The sequence below is a fragment of the Beta vulgaris genome, chromosome 9, assembly GCF_026745355.1.
Source record: "Beta vulgaris subsp. vulgaris cultivar EL10 chromosome 9, EL10.2, whole genome shotgun sequence".
Taxonomy (NCBI): domain Eukaryota; kingdom Viridiplantae; phylum Streptophyta; class Magnoliopsida; order Caryophyllales; family Amaranthaceae; genus Beta; species Beta vulgaris.
In genome coordinates this window covers 7982989-8002471 of record NC_079210.1, presented here as the reverse complement: position 1 = coordinate 8002471, position 19483 = coordinate 7982989, and the positions used below count along the sequence as shown (strand labels likewise).

The window sequence follows — 19483 nt, the reverse complement described above, 5'->3', positions numbered from 1 at the left end:
GGACTGTAACCTAATCGTTAGCAAAACACCCTAGCTTCGAGCCTTTGAAAAAATTGCCTAAGTATTACCTTTCTTCCTGTCTTCTAGGAAGGGTTGACGAAGTCTCTTCATGTACAAGAAGCTAAATTACATCATTAAAAAGTGTTCGCTGCTACAGAGCTTATGCAGGATGCTTTGAAGCACAATTGGACCAGCAAGAGAATGAGAATTACAAAAACTCTCCAGTTTCCTCAGCTTACTAGATCTCGTAGATAGCCTGTCATTTACTGGTATCTTCCTGCATTTCAGTGTCTCAACATCAAAAATCAAACGCCTGCCTCTTAATCCCTAGGATCTTAGTGCTTCAAAACTGCAAAAGAATTAAGCAAGCAAAGAAGAGATTACTTGCAATTTCAACACCTCCACAAAAGACACAGAGACCATCCGTAGAAACGTTCAATTTGCAGTTTAGACTTGGCAACGCAAGAAGCATAGACCATCAGTAGAACGGAGTTGAGTTATATTCTTTCCCGCAACACTACAAAAAAAAAATATAAGTAGTCTGAACAATGAAATTTGTGAATCCAAAAGGTGAAACCTCTAAAAATCTGCAAAACAAGCATACACCACCATAATATGGAACATATGTGAAAATGACATTCTGCAAAACCTGAATAACATTAAGGGGCGTTCTCTTCATCTGAATTCTCTTGAACTTATCTTAATTGAACTTATTGAAGTTAAATTAACCGAATTCATCATAAGTAAACTAAGCTTATATGGAATTATTAGACCTTAAACTTCTTTCTTAAAGTTGAAGACAATGCACCCTAAAATTGGCATATACAGGGTAAAACTAACATATCCTAAAAATGAAGCATATCCTCACCAAAAGCAGACATATCCTACAAAAACTAACTTACTAGAAACTTACATAAATAAACTAAACCATCGCATAAACAATCCAAAATTGACATAAAATGAATAAATTAACCGTGAAAAACAACTTGTCCAAAAACTATATTTGATCAAAATGTGACTTGCATTCCCTAAAAGATGACATATATCAACCAAATATGACCTAAAAACTGATAAAAAAACCTTAAGCTGAAAACAGAGGGAACTATGAAACCAAAGAGGCAATTACAAAGACTCAAGAACATTTTATACCACTGGATATAAAACATGAACACCAAAATGACAGCAAGTAATGGAGACTAAGACATACACTCTTTCAAATGAAAAAAATAATTGAAAATCTAACAAGCACTTGTAATAGAAAAGAATACAACTATCGAATGATGAGAAAATGACAAACATAACAAAAAATGACAAAACCTAGCCAAAACATGACTATTTATCGGGATTCAGGGGGATCGGGCATTTATGACAAAATAGAAAAAGTATAATACAAAATTAATCAAAATACTAAAAAATACCTAGAAACATTTGACTTAGTCAAGAGACTTGATATCTTCTCCTTCATTTTCTAAAGACGATGATCCTTTCTTTCTTTTTTCCCCGAAGCACATCAGTCTTGACCCATGCTTTGTGTTTAGTCCAAATGCCTAACAAAACCAAACAAAATTATCAAATCATTTAACTTTTATTGAATTTGGTTCACATTGAGATTCAATTCAAGGTATTTGAAATCAAATTTTAGGAATAACAAAAATCTTTTTACTTGATAAATGCAATCGAGAGACTAATTCTGGATGGTCCAAATACCATTTATGTTGTGAACTGCTTAATATATAATCCCTTTGTATAAAGCAGCCACAACTTATTAACTTACACCAAGTCACCCTTTCCGTCTCACTTCCCTTTTCTTTTAGGAAAAATTGATATAGTCGGTCCCAACTATAGCTGATTTACTTTAAAAGGTCTCAACTCTTGATTATCTTAGAGTGGTCCCGACTTTTAGGGGTCTCCTCCTAAAATGGTCATTTAGCTTAATAGCATTTATAAAGCTGCTAAATATATTAATTGAGACACATGACACTCATCCGATAGTTATTCTTTTCAATTAATTGACGTGAACAGAAGAATCTAATGTGTCATAATTAACCATATCAAGCTTTCTACATGTTAATCAACTTGAAAGACCATTTTGGGAAAAGACCCCCCAAAAGTTAAGACGCTTAGGACCTTTTAAGTGAGCCGGCCATAGTTGAGACTGGTCATATCAATTATTCCTTACTCTCGAGACTGGTCATATCAATTATTCCTTACTCTCAATCTCTCAAACTAACTTTCTCATTCTTTATTTCCCTCTCTTCCTTTGCTCTCTCATATTTACATATGCCTTGTAAATCCTAGCAATAAACAAGTCAACATGAGAAATTTTTCACAAAACACATTTGGGTCCAGAAAGTTGGTGCGCCTCCAAATTATAAATAAATTTACAACAGGGCTGGACATAATCTAGATTCGGTTTGCATGTGGACTCAAAAACTAAAAAACCAAATTTTCATTAGCCTTAGGGCTTTATGTAAGGGTAAACAGAACAATCCACTTTACACCCATATCTTTCAAAGGAAGACAGAATCAACAGCAGAAACAAAAATCAGAAGCTTGAGTCACTAAGAAAAATGGGGCCCCTACATGGAATCAGCTAAGCAGTTCCTAGACAATCCAAGAATCATGTGCTCCCTAAGCTCTAGGCAGAATCCATGCTGGGTTATTATTTGGCGGTTGAGATTGGAACAGGAATTTATACACACTAAGGGGGCGTTTGGTTGGGGGTCTTTCGGAAAGGGTAAGGGAATCAAGACTTACTTGTTGTTTGTTTGCTCAGTTTAATGATTCCCTTTACCTTCTCCTTACCCCCAAAGTCCTCTACTCTCATTCCCCCCACCCTCCAAGGTTTCATATTCCCTTTCTTTGACTCATCATTGACCACCTCCTTGAGACCTTGACCACTCGACCAACCCACCTAACCACTAGCACCGCCACTCAACCATCACCTGACCACCCGACCACCCAACCGGCACCACCTGCCCACCTAACCACCAGGCTTGAACCGACCACCAACCACCATGTGAGTCCTCTACCCCAACACCACAACGACGCCACTAACCACCGAGCATCTCCCACCCAACTACCAAAACCGCCCACTCAAGTAAAACAAAAACCGAGAAACCACCACCACCATCCACCATCTAAACCACCCACAAACCCTAGAAAAAAAGGAAGAACAAAGAGAAAAACGGCAGATGTGGAAGGGGAAGGGAGAGAACGACACATCTGGAAGGGGAGGGGGACGACACGACGACACAAAGAAGTGGAGGTGGAGGATTGACGGTGCAGCGAAAGAGGAGGGGGGAGATCGCACTGGTGAGTGCTGCGGGGAGGGACGACGGCGCGGTGGGAAGGGGAGCGGGAGGGCGTAAGCTCGGCGGCTCACCGGGGTACCGGGCGTGGAGTTCCGGCGGGGCACAACAAACATGAGAAGGAGGATGGTGGTGGAAGGATGTAAAAAGAGGAAGAAAGAGAAATAAAAAAAAATTCAACCAAACAACATTTTTAATCTAAGGGTTTTCTTTTCCTTTCTCCCTATACCCCTTTCTTGATTCCATTCCCTTACCCTCATGGCAACCAAACGGCCCCTAATCCTACACACCTGTTCTATTAAGATTTAAGATAAAAGGGACCCCAAATGGACCAGGTACACATATCCCAGAGACAAAAAACATTATCAAGGATCTTGTCCTCGATAACTTCTAGGAAACCCTTGTAGGCAGGATTCATACTGGGTTGTCTTTCGTAATTACTTGGCATTTTTTTTAACGTTATTTTTTGCACTCAAGAGTCAAGAGAGGCACCCAGCAAGGAACATAATCAATGTAGTTTCTGACACCCTACCATAAAAAGCACATCCATCACAGAACCATCAACAAGGATGATAAAGAAAGGTTGGCAGCATCAGCTACCTTGGATAGATAAAAGTTTGATGATAGCTTCAGCCTTTGGCGTTCCTGAAGCTTGAATCAGTCAGATCACTGACCTTGCCCAATATCAAAGAAAAGAGCACATGCATCTGCGAAGCTCTTAGTCTGAACTGCTTCCCTTAAAAATGGCCTTCAGTGCTGTCCCTTGCATTATCCAGGCAGTCAACTCGGGTTGAGGTTCAAATGGATTAAGAGGAAGCAATCCCTTATCTTTGTCTTGGAAGCCATAGACAAAGGGGAGCCTGATTGAGACAAAACTCTCTGGAGGCAAAATAACTTGACACCCAAGGCTGAATTGCAGCTGCTGTTCATGGCTTGCAAAACCTTCACATTGATGGGATCCCTGCACATAAGCAAGGAAAACAACTGGAATCAAATTTCTAGTGATAGAATACAGGCAGAAGCAAGATTAATGCTTCTCAAATTAACGATCCCACAGTCAAGGCTCAAGCATACATTGGCCAAAACAGCAAATTTTAGTCCAACAAAGCTGAGTTGCAAGCAAGGAAAAAAGGATACGTTAATGGCTGAGAAAGAGAAAGTTCCAACCACTTAATTGTTAAGAGGTAATCACAGCAAACAGGACACAAATCCAAAGCTCTGCTTCTTTCACTACATAATACGGTGATAATTGCGAAACCTCTAACCCGCTGTATCGACTACACATTAAATTAGGTAAATCATAAATTGTAAATAACATTCTGTTAGTATATGTCTATAGCACTCGAAAACACTCAGGCTTGGCTACTAGATACTGTAACAAAAAAAATCTGAAATAGTCTTTATCAATCTCTCACTGCTAAAAATTGGATCTCATAACAATCACTAAAACATCATATTGGACAGCTGAGCCAAAACATGAACACCTTGTCCCTCACCTTTCAACTCAGCTATAAAAGGATTTCTTTTCTTCGGTAAAAAAAATAAGGAAATTGTAACAATGTGAGAGGACAAGAAGTCCTGCAATACAAAAGATAAAAGAAAGAGAACACCAATAACGTGGTGCATCTGACACAGATATTATAAGAAACCCCCTCAACGAAATCGACAGGTAAGTAAAAGGCATACCTCCAAATCCAGTTGCAAGAATATACATTAGATGAGAAGTTACATAACATAAAAGAGCTAACATATTGGTATGACTGCAGATGACGCAGCTCACAATTGTAAGAGAACAAAAGCAACAAGCGACTTAAACATCACACCCTCGTGAAAAATCAGGGACATAAACTGTAACAGGAAGCTCTACTTTGCAAATTCAGTATAAGTCAAACATACAAATGGTTGCAGTGTTACATGGAGCGATCCGGTAAAGTAAACTTAGTCCAATGAGCCATATAAACCGGATAAAAAGACAACAGACTTCTCCAATGCTTGAAGCACAAACAATAAGAAAGAACAGTTAAAGAGGAATTAAAGAGCTCTAGAATATTTGATTTGAGGGATCATGGAAAAGAAGCAAACAGGGATTAAACATCATCCAAAAAAGACAGTCCAGGCCCCTGTGTCTGCTGGTCAGAAAGCCACTTCCATTCCAAGATGAAGCAGAGACATGAGCTCGGAAAATGATGCATAACAGGTAATCCCTCCAGCCTCCACAAGTAATGCACAACCCAACAATGCACATAGCCTATAGCTTCCACCATGAGGTGTCATCACAATATATTCCATCACGAAGTGTCAACAATGAAAAGGACGGTCATTTTGCTTGCCCGAGAGATGAACAAAATGGACAAACCAGTCCATTACTACTTTTTAGAATATCATAGAACAGTAAGGATACACCAACAATCCCAACTATCCTCTATCTTCTTTAAATAATCCAAACTAATGTATTAGCTGGATATAGTGGCAGCATTTGGGAAGTTTTCTTGAATTAGTCATTAGAAAAAAAAAAAATAAGCATATCAATAAATATAGGGAAATTCTCCCTGTTAGCCCCTTACTTTTTTTTTTCTCTTTGGTGGCTTCTCTTATGGGTTAATGTAACGTTTAAGGACTGTTAAAAGCGTTAGTTAGTCAGTTAGTGGTTTAACCTAGGTTAGATTAATTAAAAACTAAATGAACTTGACACCACCACAAATTTTCACACGAAGTCAGAAAGGAACTCCCTCCCATTCCATCTCTACATCTTTCCTCCTTTCTTTCCAGTTCATTTGCTTGAACAAGTAAACCCAGAAAAAATTCTCTACCCAGATTTAGGGCAAAACTTAGAGGAAAAATTTTCTAAGCCTGATTATTCAACAAAATTCGGTACATAAGATCGCAAATTTAGGGCAAAAATTTAGAGGAAATTGAAAGGGATTTGTTGCGTTAAGTTAGGTCTGCAGATTGAAGATATTTTGAAGATTTGAATGGGTTCTCTTTGGAGAAAGTCTTGAATTTTAGCTTCATTCAACTTCAGGTATGGATTCCACCTCTAAATTAGGCTTAAATTGACCTAAACTATGTACTTACATGTATTCTTTTTTTCCTTGTTGAAGTATGCGACTTACATTGAACTAAATTATGGTTATTTGTGGCTTAAATTGAATCCTAATTACAGAATATCTCTGCAATTGAAGTTTTATGTCCTTTAAATTGTATGATATTTGTGCTTATAGTTTGGTATGCCTAGGGCAGCTTATCGGTCGAGCAAACCCCGAACTGTGGTCTGCTCGGTTTGTGTTCGTTTAAGTTTATTCGAGCTCGAGCCGAGCTTAATGCTTAACGAGCCGAACTTTGTTCGAGCCGAGCTTGCCAAATGTTAAACGAGCCGAGCTCGAACTGTTCACGAACAGGCTTGAATCTTTATCACCCCTAGCTTTCTTACATGTTTTCTTTTTTTTTTACTTCTCTAAAATTTGAGATTTATAGGTTTTCTTTTCGACAAAGGAACTATTAACTTATTATTGTGCAATATCTAGGTTAATATATGTATGTATGTATATAAATATATTATTTTTTAGTATAAAAGAATAATCGAGCCCGTTCACGAGCTCTCAAGTCGAGCTTTGCCTAGCTCAGCTAGGCTTGCTGAAGTCTCGAGCTGAGTTCGAATCCGAGATGAACCACCACGAGTCGAGCTTTGACCGAGCCAAGCCCCAACTGTTCGCGAATTTTTTGTGTAGTTATATATTTTGAATTTAATTCTTGTTTTTATTTGAATTTTTTGTGAAGGATGGGTGACAATGTGTTGTTGAAGTTTCAACATAAGGGTAGGTATGTAGAATTGTAGATATATATACTTGTTGAGGACATTGACAAGGTAATGCTGATTGATTTAGTGTTAGAATATTGGGAGAAGGCAGACAAGGATAATATGAGATATCCCAAGTTTTCTACATTCACACATCTTCAATGTATGAAACATGTTCAGATAGAGAATGATAAGGACTTAATTAATATGTTTAATTGTTATCATAGAAGAAATATATTTACATTTGGGTTGGCGAGGTAGTGAAACCCACTGTGATCAATTCTGCCATGTCTTTAAGGACAACACAAATGGAAGAGGGAGCACCCTGTGACTTATCAATACCAAACCATGACTCCACATTCCCACCAAAGACTCATCCATTACAACCACTGAACCACCTATTTCAAACACTGACTCACCAATTCCACCCCCTAGCCCATTTAACTATCTAAGCAAATCCATTGCTTTAATTCAAGTACACCACCCCCTATCCCACCTATTCCACCACCTGTGCAACCAAGGAAGAAACTTACCCTTAGAAGAAGTAATATATTGACTCCCTCAATTGAGTTAATAGATTCAACAGCCTTTAATACCATCAATATGGAGGAGACTTCATCCGACATTCAAGCAAACAAGGCAATGATGCCTAGAGGAAGGGGAGTCTACAAAGGCAAGGTTCCTATAAAAGAACCAATGAAGGACAAAGGGAAAGGTAAAGTTAGTGAGAGTGTTTGCATAGTTGAGAAAGAACCACTGAAGGACAAAGGAAAGGTAAGGTCAGTGAGAGTCTTTGCATAGGTTAAAAAGAACCAGTGAGCAGCTTAAAGCATTGTGAGAATGGCACTTGGTGCTTACGAGAAAGTCCTAGGTCTAACAAACAACTGTCGGGTGGCACTAGGTGGGAGTTTTTTCAGGGATGAGGGAGGAAGGGAGGAGTGGCAATGGTCTGGGTTTTGTTTTTTAGAGATGAGGAAGGAAGAGGAAGCGTGACAGTGGCAGTGGGGTGGGATGGGGGTTTTTTTAAGGGGGTGGGGGAGGCAGGACTAAGGAGAGGGGTGGCAGTAGGCCGGGGGAGTAAAACATAAGGGTGGGGTGATAAATTGCAAAACAATAGAATTAAGTAAATGGCTATTCATAGTACGACAAACTACTAAACCTGATCATTCAGGTGACTGCATTTTTGGAAGACCTCACCTATAGTTGGGATTATTCTAAGTTAACCCATATTTGAGACTATTTTTGGCACAATGGCTATAGTTGGTATTATTCTAATCAATTTTTCCTATATCACAAAGCAAAAGATCTGAAGAAGATATTATACCAATAGATTTTTACTCCTTCCCTAGTTCATCAAACTACAAAACTTTCTTAAAAAGAATGGTCTGGATTTAATGTCGTAGAGATATGCGTACAAAAAGCTTAATCAGACTAAGCAGAAACAGGAAATCTGCAATCATAATGCTTAGACCCTCACAATGAAGAAAACCACCTCCTATAAGGCACCCAAGAAATCAGGCATTGCACTCTCACAGTCTAACTACTAGCAAAAATAAACAGGCATACTCCCATCCAATTCTACCCTTTGTCGGGATAATCAAGACCTTCAAATTCCAAATGAATAAGGGGGCACAAAACACTTGATAGCTATATCAAGATCAACCATCATCCTGTTAATCCCCATCCAATTCTACCCTTTCTCGGGATAATCCAGACCTTCAACTCCCAAATGAATAAGGGGCACAAAACACTTGATAGCTATATCAAGATCAATCATCATCGTGTTAATCATGGTCAAAGACATTTAAAAGGTTCCCTTCTTTATCCTAATTGTTTGGAAGCCAACTTTGATACTTGCTTCCCTAATTTTGACACTTGCTCTTCTTAAACAAGAATCCGGTAAACACTTCTGCCATAAGACAGGGGAAGATAAGCTGTATACATCATTATCCCTCCAAAACACGGGTTTATTTTCTCTCTTCCTGTATTACGCAACTCTCTATTGCCCGGTCTCTAAACATCATCAGATCAAAAAAATCATGTATGAAGCAAGAGATACTAATGCTAAAACAATTTGAGGGAACCCGTCTCCAACAAGAGAAGAGAACATTACCAGTTGTCTTATTGATACAAACACAGATGGTGAGCCACATCTTCAACCAATTAATCACCTTTTTTTTAGTGGAACCAATTAATCATCTAATTACCCTTATTTTTTGCAAGGAATCCTGAGCAACTAAAATAGAACCAAGGTCCCATATCAAGCTATAGAGGGGAAGTATACCAAGTTTTGAAAATTATAACAATTTGAAAAATTAAAAAACCTCATAAACTTCTATGACAACACCTCTTGACTATTGTCCTCCCAAATTTTCCAAATAAAACAATTTTAAATTATAGTATTTTCTAGAACACAATATGTAAATATAAATTAAGGCCAATGATCTCATAAACCATAGTGCACAAAATAGTTCACACAAGATATTGCTACGAGTTTGAAGACAATTATCAAGCATAAGAGGTACTTCCTCTATTCTTTGTATAAGGCATAGTAGCCATTTAACAAGACCAATGCAACTCCTTAAAGGCCTTATAGTATCAATGTAAGATTATAGGTGACTTACATCATCAATGGCATATTACATGTCAATTTACATTATCCAACATGCAATATTAACCCTAAAAAACAATATTCTCATGAGTGGAATTGTGGTCAACATGCCATTTAAAAACGGAGGATATAATTCATGTTAATTTTCAACTACATATCTCACTCTCCACTTTGGTAAAAGTTAGAGGAAATGTTGAGTGCATACCTCAAATTGTACAACAGGGTTGGTTGCTAGTACAACAGGAAATGGAGGTGTAACCTGCACCCAATAATAGCATATTTAGTTAAATCGCTCACATGTAGGCCTCATTTTCATGGAAGAGACCACTTTAAAAAAAATTGACATAAATAATCCCAACTTTCATCAATTTTTTTCCCAAAAATAAACCTAACTAAATTATCCACGTTCTTACTTCTTCTATATACCATAGAGTCATACACCCAAAATGGATCAGCGAAAAAAAAAAAAAAAAAGAGTTTGATTATTTTGGGAAGGTCCCCGTTGAGATCACTTCTAAATAATCCAAAAACTCAGAATACTTTCAGAAGATAAGTAATAGTGTAATGAACAGATAAATTTGGGTAGTAAAAATATGGAAGAAGATGATGATTTTTGATTGATAACAATGGAAATAACAGAAAATAAGGATAGATAATCAAGTTTTCGAGTGACTTGACACACTCCCAAAGCTAACCACTAAAATGAACTTTCAAATATTTTCTTCATATCCTCTTCTCTCCCTAATATCCTCTATTTATAGAGTATTTGCCTTACTCCCCAAGCTAACATATTAACTAGTGTATATTACTAAAATACCCCTATCCCCCTAGGCTAGTCTATTACAAATAGTTGGGATTATAGATGGGTGAAAGTAGGGGTTATTCATGTCTCATTTTCCATTTCAAAATTATGGTAAGCACATTCAAGTATTCAACTATAGAAAAGCAGTGCTCATGTAATTCAATTAATATTTTCTACCACAGCGGTCAGTGTATCAAACTATCAATACAATAGAATATCTAATACTAAGGAGAGTGGTTATTAAGATTTGCTTACCACAAAAATCCTCTGTAACTGAGATATTGTGCTGGCAAACTTCAAATTTTGAACATCCTTATTCTTTGATGCTCTGCAATGTGGGCAATTCATGTACAGTGGTAAACTTCTGTTAAGCAATGAAAAGGCAGGCCCGTTATTCTCAACATTCAGAGAACGGTGACCCTGATGAGAATCTGTGCCAGAATTAGGTAGCATTGACGAATCACGGGGTGTCTGCTCCAGTGACTTGGACAAAGATATCTCATCCATAATAATACCACTATCAACCACAGCTTTAGCTTCCATGCTGCTTAGCTTGTGCATTACTGCAGCATTACCATTTGGCAGTCGATGAGCTTTACCGTGAATATCACTCTTACTGAATTTCAAGGAACCCCTATGCTTACGGTTACCAATTTCCGCAGGACGTATAACCTGAGATTCTTCAGGCAAAGAGTATGGTTGCCCAAGTTGGTCCAGAAGCTCTGAAGATAATATAAATCGGTGGCCACGAGGACATTCATGCTCAAAACCAACATAGACTACAAAGTGCCTGACAGATGGATCAAAACTAGTCTTCCCCCCATGGGTATTAATCATCTCAGAAGCATTTTTGCGATCATCGACATTCAATGGAATTACAGTGGTACCTATATGCAAGAAGGGGTTAGCATTAACATGGCCAACATTGTTTATTCCAGTTGAGTTTTCTGCTCCTGCAGAATGGATCTCTTCAGATTTTTCAGACCTTTGAGCATCACTAGCAGAAATGTTAATCTTCTCTGTACTTGCAACTCTTACGGCAATCTTCTTAACATTTTTTCCAGGACCAGATGTCAATTGTGCCTTTGGCTGTAAGGGGGGAAATGCTGAATTGGAAGATGTTGATCCAGCAACAACCTCAGAAAAAGCTTTTTTCATTGTGGTAATTGGAAGACCTCTACCAAAACTAATCTTTCTATGATCAGATATAGAATCATCCACAACTTTCACGTTGCCTTCAACTCCACTTTCGACTTCACCTGGCTCCACCAGTACTGTACTTCTTTTAGCATCCTTGACAGCACTTTCGAGTTTTAAGTCTGGTTTACTGCGGAAGGAACCTTGCCTCAAAGCATTAGCGAATGAGACAGTTGAGTGCTTATCTTTCTCAAGAACAACAGTCCATCTTAAAAGGAACTTTTGATTGTAAGAAAACCCAGCTTGAAGCAAACCTTTAGAAGGATCATAGTACTGTGTGCCTCCAAGGCGAACAACATTCCATGATGAAGGCTGAATAGGCCAATTATCACTAACTTTTGGCAGTTGCAATGTAGGAAGAAGCTTATCACAATCAGAAAATATATTAAATTTGGTATTCGCAGACTCAAAATCAAAAGGGTCAGCTCGTAATTGTCGAGAGCGGCCACAAGCACAAGCATGAAGAAATACAAATCCACTGCTATGTTCCTTGCCCGCATCTGAAGCAAACCCATCGTTCTTGACATCATGTCTCTGGTGCATGCACGGTTTTCCTGTCAAACTTATAGCATCACATAATTGCCTCCCAGACTTCCAGATTGACATGCATTCATCCTCCAACTTTTTCTTGAATTCTTGCAAAGCAGGACCCTTTACCATTGAGTGGAAGGCATTCAGAGCCTTTGTCAACTGAGCTTCATGCTTTGATGTTGGATAACAGGGAGGCAGGTCTTTCAAATAAACTTCCATAGCAGCTGGTAGGGCTCTTTCACACCATACTGCAGAAAATTTTCTGTTGATCCCCTTCCCACTCTCCAACAGAAACACTGCAGTGCCAAGTGGATCAACACCTTTAGGAGCACCCCCATCAACAGGAGGCGGGCCAGCATTCCGTTGCCGAAATTTCCTTCTGATTATATCAGTGTCATCAACAGAACCAGGTATTGCAGACAATATTCCTTTTAGAATTAGTTGGCTGGAACACAACCACATCTCTAAGCTTGGAAGCTCAGGAACACTAGTCACTCTTCCGGAAGCAGCAGATGCTGCAGATGCTGCCGCGGCCGCGGCAGCTGCAACAGCAACCATACCAACGCCTGACGCTGAACCACTGTTGGCATTTGTAATCAGCCCCCCTCTTCCCCTTAGAATGTCAGCCTGCCTAAAAATAAACTCCTTTAGAGTCACAATGTCATCCTTAATTCCACTCTGACTATGACTTTCAAGCAACAAAGCATCGGGCGTTGCCTTTCCACTCAAAACATCTTCTACAAGGCCTGTGGCAAAATCAAGAGACTCGCCCCTCAAAATACCAGAGCTGTCTAAAAGCACAACAGCTCTAGATGCATCAAGGGTTAGTAAGGGAGCCAATCCAGATGTAGCACCACTTCTTGAACCTAACTGACTACTACTTTCAGAACCCGTAAGTGTCCGGCATTTTTTTATTAAAAATCGAATCTGGGCTTCAACTGAAGATTGCAATTTCTTAAATAAACCACCTTCACACTTATTTGTTGGGCGAGACAGCACAACAACCGAACTAGAACCCTTCACTGGAAGATTTGATCTAGCCAAGCTACCCAAACCTAACTGACTAGAGGAGGATTCATTTGCCTCCTCAACCACAGCACTGGACTTGGCCATTTCTGAGAAATCATCAACAAAAGCAAAGAGCGTAACAGGAGTGCACTGCCCAGGAAATAGTGCAGCATATGAACCTAAGTTTGACATGCCAGATATAGAACTGTTTCGATTTGAACTGCCTCTTCGTGGGGAAGGACTCTTAGAGGATGTTGCTGGTGTAGGAGGACGAGAAGATGACGATGAAGGTCTAGTAACTGAAGGCAATATACTATGTGATCTTAAGAAAGGCATCAGAGCATGTTTTGCAGATTGCAGCACTCGTAAGGTTTTTAGAACCTGCGTATCAAAACGTGACCCCTCTTGGACGTAGATAATTACATGGCAAACCTGCAATGGCATGTGAGTTCCAAATTATGTCTCAAAGTCTTGGAGACGAATTCCCAGGAAAAAATAATAGAATTCAACAGAAACCATTTAAAACTTGCTAAACATTAAAAGATCAAGCTTAAAAGTTTGAGATGCTTAATTAGGAGTCAAAATCACAATTGCTTCACTAAATTATTTTCATTTCATGCCTTTGAGAAAACACAGATGTAGAAGAGACCAGAACCACATTAAGTAGTAGTCAACTAGATCTCACAAACCATGTTGTAGAACATGTAAACTCTATCAGAGTTTCCCCCTATTCCAGTTCCCTACGGACTAAGTTAAACAAGTTCAAGAGTTGAATTACGTTGCCGAACCCTTTCCATGTACTCAAAATTACCATGTTCTTGATATTACCTTCTTCTTCTTATTTGTATACATCCAATAAAACAAATTACAAAGATAACTACTCACTTTGTCCCAAAAACAAAGTAATCTTCTGTATAATCTAAAAAGATAAGTAATATTTACAACTTCATGTATCATAGTAGATAAGCTACCTCTCCTTAATTGCAATTTTTTCAGAGGAGAGTGTCAATGTTACCAAATATCACTTCTCCTTAATTTCTTTTGTTAGTAAATATTTCAACTGTTTGTCTAACTATTGATGGACTCAACTAATTAGTTAAGTGTACGATAAAATAACATAAATTCCCTCCTACAAAATACAACTTCAAATGAATAGTATAAGGATATGTTCTCTTCACCTAAAAACCACATAAGTTTCGGGTATACATAAAATCTCATATAAGTCTGTCTTACCATGACCTATAGCAAAACGATAATAACTTTGTCCTAAAAGGGTCACTTATACTAGAAGTAACCCCTTTCAAGATACACACAACTCATTATCTAAAAGTGACCATTGTAACTTACTAACTTCTAAAGTGACTCTTTTAGTGAACCGGTGTCCGGTGTTATAGATTAATCAGTACTGCCTTACCAAGGTATTCTTAGACAGGACTTACTGATTACTATCATGTACAATAAGTTCCAACAAGTTCTAATAAGTTACGATAAGCTATAAGTTGAACCAATACGCTCTAACCCTTTATAAAATAAGTTCCGATAAAGTCTAATAAGTAAGTTCAATTCGGATAAAAAGAGAGGAAAGAAAGAATTTACCGTGAACATGAAGAGCATACCCTGAAGGTCCCCAAAATATTGGTCATCAAGAAGAGAATCAACCCCAGAAAGAGACCTCATAGCTGGACATGTAGTTGAAGACATTTGAAGAAAGAGCAAATTCTTAAGTTCATCAAGATGATAGCTAATTCTTCGATTGTTGAACCAATGCTTAAGCTGATCAGTGAGCAACAAGTGTTGATTCTCAAGGGAAATGCCGAGGGGAGAATCGGCTCGGCCCGAACCGAAGACATTGGAGTCCAGAATTCGATTGATGACCTGCGAAACATCGCCGTGTCGTCGGCCGATGAATCCGACGACGACGACGCCGGAAGGAGGAGTTGTGGAGGAGGATGAGGATGATGATGGTGAGGGTTGAGGAGTTGCAGGAGGACGAATTAGGACTCGCATTGAATTGGGGTTTGATTTTTTGTCCATGATTGTATGTTTTCAGAGAGGTTTTTGAATCGGTTTTAGGTGGGATGATAGTTTGTATAATTGACAAATCATAACATTTTTATGACTGTTAGGACTTGAGAAAGAAAGTGAGAGAAGTATTTGGTATTTTGGTTGAATGGATTTTTTGTTTATGATGGCTAAGATGGGAACTCTATTCAGAGGAGTTTCTTACATGTTAAAGTTAGTTTGGGTTGGCGTATAATACACTTTAAAAGTACGATTTTTCACCAGGTATCCTTGTACTTTATCAAAATTCATGGGGTACCCCTAGTTTTAAAAAAATGCACCAGGTATCCCTAAGGTTTGTAAACAATGTACAAAATGCCCTTAATGACTAACGGTGTCAAGTTTCCGTTAGTCATTAGGGTCAATCCCTCTAACTCTAATTAAACCCTAATTAACTAACCAAACCCTAATTTCTGACCCTAACCTAACCTCATTAATCTAACCCCAACCCCATTAATCTAACCCCAACACCATTAATCATCACCCAACACCCCAACCACCCACCCTTCAACCACCAAGCCACCTCCCACTACCTACACCACCCAGCCAACCACCATCAAATGCACCACCTACAACCACCGAGGAAACCCACCCCACCACCATCAAATGCACCACTACAACCACCGAAATCCACCTACAATCACTGAAATTCACATACTACCATCGAAATTCATCCACAACCACTGAAATCCACCCACAACCACCAAATGCACCACTTAAAACTACCGAAATCCACCCACAACCACCAACTGAACCACTTAAAACTGCCGAAATCCACCCACAACCACCAAATGCACCACTTAAAATTGCCGAAATCCACCCACCAGCAGCCACATCGAACCAAAAAGAGCTAAATTAAGACCCAAACGAAACCAAAAACCGAGGTCGAAGGAAATCGAGACCCATAACGAAGATGTGATGCCATTTGCAAGTGGTTCGAAGATGTTCGAATATTAGTTCTGGTGGTTAGGGGTTCGACGGTGTTGGGTCGAGTTGGGTGGGTTGATTTGGGGGCTTCGATTGGGTCCAGTTAGGTGGGTCGATTTAGGGCTTCAAGGTGGATGGGTCTTTCGATGCTTTAATCTAGGTGAGTGATTTGGTGGGGGTTCGACGGTGGAGGTTCCATTTGGGTCGAATTTGGTGGCCTTCGACAGTGGGGCTTCGATCTGTGTGGGTGGGTGCTTCGATCGGTGGTTTGAGGGTTGGGTTGGTAGGGTTGCGGCGGGAATGTGGGGCAAGCAGGGGCGGTGGTGGGTCACCATTGGGAATTCGACGGGGGTGGTGGTGGGTCACTATTCGGAATTCGACGGGGGTGGTGGGGTGGGGAGAGGGAATTCGACGGGGGTGGTGGGGGAAGGGTGGGGGAAGGGTGGGGGGGCTGCGTGGGTGGGGGAGGGGGTGGTTGGATGGTTAAGGTAGGGGTGAGGTGTTAGGAGGTTAGGATTAAGGTTCAAGGGTTAGGGTTAGATGGTTAATTAGGATTGAAGGGTTAATTAAGGTTAATGACTAACGGAAACTTAACACCGTTAGTCATTAAGGGTATTTCGTGAATTTTATTGAAACCTTAGGGGTACCCCATAAATTTTGAAAAACCACAGGGGTACCTGGTGAAAAAACCCTTAAAAGTAAGAAGAAGGATAAGAAAATCTTATTCGACAAAGTACGATGTATTCTTAGTGACTTGAGTCCTGATTCCTAAAACTCAAATATTGAAGTTGGTAGATGCTATCATTTTTACTAAACCAAGTTAACTTGTATTTTGTTGTATAAATGTATCTTTTGTATAATCTAATTTGTACACAAAGGTAAGGTACCAGAGTGTCCATGTACCATTATGTACACCATGGGCAATTAGAAGAGCAAGATAATTTGACCTAGTGGTAAGGAAATAACTTTTGTTTCAAGGTTTGGGGTTCTCCTTCCCATCCCCTACTCTCAAAGTGTCAGCACGCAAACCTATGTCGAGTTAACCTGCAAGAGGTTCAAAAAAGGAAAATTAGAAGGGGGTGGATGTCTAGCCAGCTAATCCAATGGGGCCCCTACTTATCAAGAATATAAAAAAATAAATGTAAGGTAGTGTATGAGTGTATTCTTATACTGCTATATGCAATGCAGGTAATCAATAAAATTGGATTAATGACCATCCTTTGAAATAATCACCTATGAACTACTTAATTAATTATCGCGTGAAAAATCTTTCGAGAAAACACCATAGCTAAAGAAAAGTGAATAGCCTTTCACAGAAAATATGCTTTGATAATCTGCCTCATTAAAATCTTCTTAGAAAAATCAGTGGGCTAAGAACCTAAATAAAGGCGGAAAAAATAGTGCAATATGTACACCAAATTTTCAAAACTCTTCGCAAGAAATAATTAGATGAAAAGATTTGCAAGCTTTATACTATCATGCTTGAAAATTATTGAACATCTATCTTTCTTAACTTCCTTATGGAGATCATATGTGAGAATATGTTTTTGGTTATAAATGTAAAGAAAGTATCACAAGCTTATACTGGTCATAGTATTTTTCATACATAGTTTTTATTCTTTGTATAGCTAGCTTTATGTTAGTTGTCTTATTTGTTTTTACACAGCTGTATATTTGTTTTGTCTTTTAGTTTGGTGCTCTCTCATTGGTTAAGGTCATGTATATAAGAGGCACTTTAGAGGATCCCTAGGTTAAGTTGTAAGAAAGTGAGGCGCAGCCTTTGAGTAAACATACCTGAGCAAATATTGCTCTTGAAACCAAAGAATTGATTTTTACAGAAAGCTTTCACCTTTCTTCATGGTATCAGAGTTGTAAGGTAATTACATCAGATATTTTATAAAACTGAAGATCATAAAATCACCAAAGATGGCAGGGGAAGGAAAAGAAGAAGATGTTGCAGCGGCAGTAGGATATGTGGATCCTTTGTTCTTATCCGGTGCAGACAATCCTCAGATGTTGTTAAGCAACATGCTCTTCGATGGAGGTAATTTTCCCAAGTGGAGTAGAAATGTTAGAATGTCTTTAGGTGCTAAGAATAAACTTGTATATATCAATGGTTCTTGCACTAAACCCGAGGTTGGTACTAAAGAGTCTAGCAAATGGCTTAGGAATGACTATATGATAAGGCGTTGGCTGTTAGAGTCAATGACTGTAGAAATGGCACAATGTTTGATGTTGATGGAATCCTCTAAACAACTTTGGGATGAAGTTGTAGAGAGATATGGACAGAGCAATGCTCCTCAATTATATCAACTAAGAATAGATGTAGCTAAGCTAGAAGAGGAGAAAATGAGTGTATCTGAGTACTACTATAAACTCAGAAGGTATAAGGATGAAATACAAGCCGTGGAGAGTTTGCCCACATGTGATTGTGGGGTGATGAGCAAATGCACTTGCAAGTTGCACAAGAAACTAATGGAAATGATAGAACGACACAGACTAATTGATTTCTTGATTGGATTGAATATGGAATATGATAATATGTGAGGGGAAATATCATGGGAATGGATCCTTTGCCCAGTGTGAACAAGGCTTTTCACATGGTGTAACAACAAGAGAAACAAAAAAAAGTGAATGCTGCAATGGGAAATGTAGGTTATAAGGGAGGAGATGCAAGTGCATTCCAATTGAAGAAGTATGAACAAATTAAAGGGACTTTTAGAAAAAGAATTACAAGAGGGAGAAAATGAGTAAAAAGTGTGATCATTGTGGGATGAGGGGAGATGTAAAGGCTGAATATTTTAAGCTGATTACACCTCCACAATGGTATAAAGATATCCAAAAAGGGAAGGGTGGAAGCAAATTTGTAGGAAATGTTGGAAGGACAAAAGAGTATGAGAGAATGACACCCCTCTAGATGATGAGGTGTATGAAGTAAGATGTAGCAGCAACACTACTAAGCCTGACAATAACCTAATTTCAGCAGTTGTCAAGGAGGTAATGAAGGCTTTTTCTGAAAACCAAGGAAACATCAACCCAAGTAACACAGCAAGGGCAAGTAACTTTGCAGGTAAGTTCTCTGCATCCAATGTAGGGAATTACAATGATGCTTCTAATTGTGACTCCTGGATAATTGATTCAAGGGCCTCTGAACATATGGTTGGGAATATTAAGATGTTCACTAAATTAAAAAAATTTGACAAAGGGATAAAGCTTCCAGATGGCAATGTAAAGAGAGT

At 38.8% G+C, this 19483-nt stretch overlaps 1 protein-coding gene across 4 annotated transcripts in view; it reads right to left on the bottom strand.

Annotated features, from left to right (window-relative positions):
* Positions 1–15469, bottom strand: part of LOC104902978 (uncharacterized) — a 15579-nt gene extending 110 nt beyond the window's left edge. Inside the window, exons 1-7 of one of the 4 annotated variants that reach the window (XM_057391690.1) lie at positions 14853–15468; positions 10776–13688; positions 9924–9977; positions 3912–4272; positions 1419–1547; positions 385–517; positions 1–277 (exon numbers count right to left, since the gene is read on the bottom strand). The exon at positions 1–277 is cut by the window's left edge and continues 110 nt beyond it. In XM_057391690.1, coding sequence (XP_057247673.1) covers positions 4030–4272; positions 9924–9977; positions 10776–13688; positions 14853–15290 — 3648 coding nt within the window. In that variant the 5' untranslated portion in view covers positions 15291–15468 and the 3' untranslated portion in view covers positions 1–277; positions 385–517; positions 1419–1547; positions 3912–4029. Of the gene's footprint in view, positions 518–1418; positions 1548–3911; positions 4273–9923; positions 9978–10775; positions 13689–14852 lie in introns of all 4 variants that reach the window. The other 3 variants (XM_010690941.4, XM_057391689.1, XM_057391691.1) reach the window with 3 other exon arrangements.
* Positions 15470–19483: the final 4014 nt, after the last annotated feature.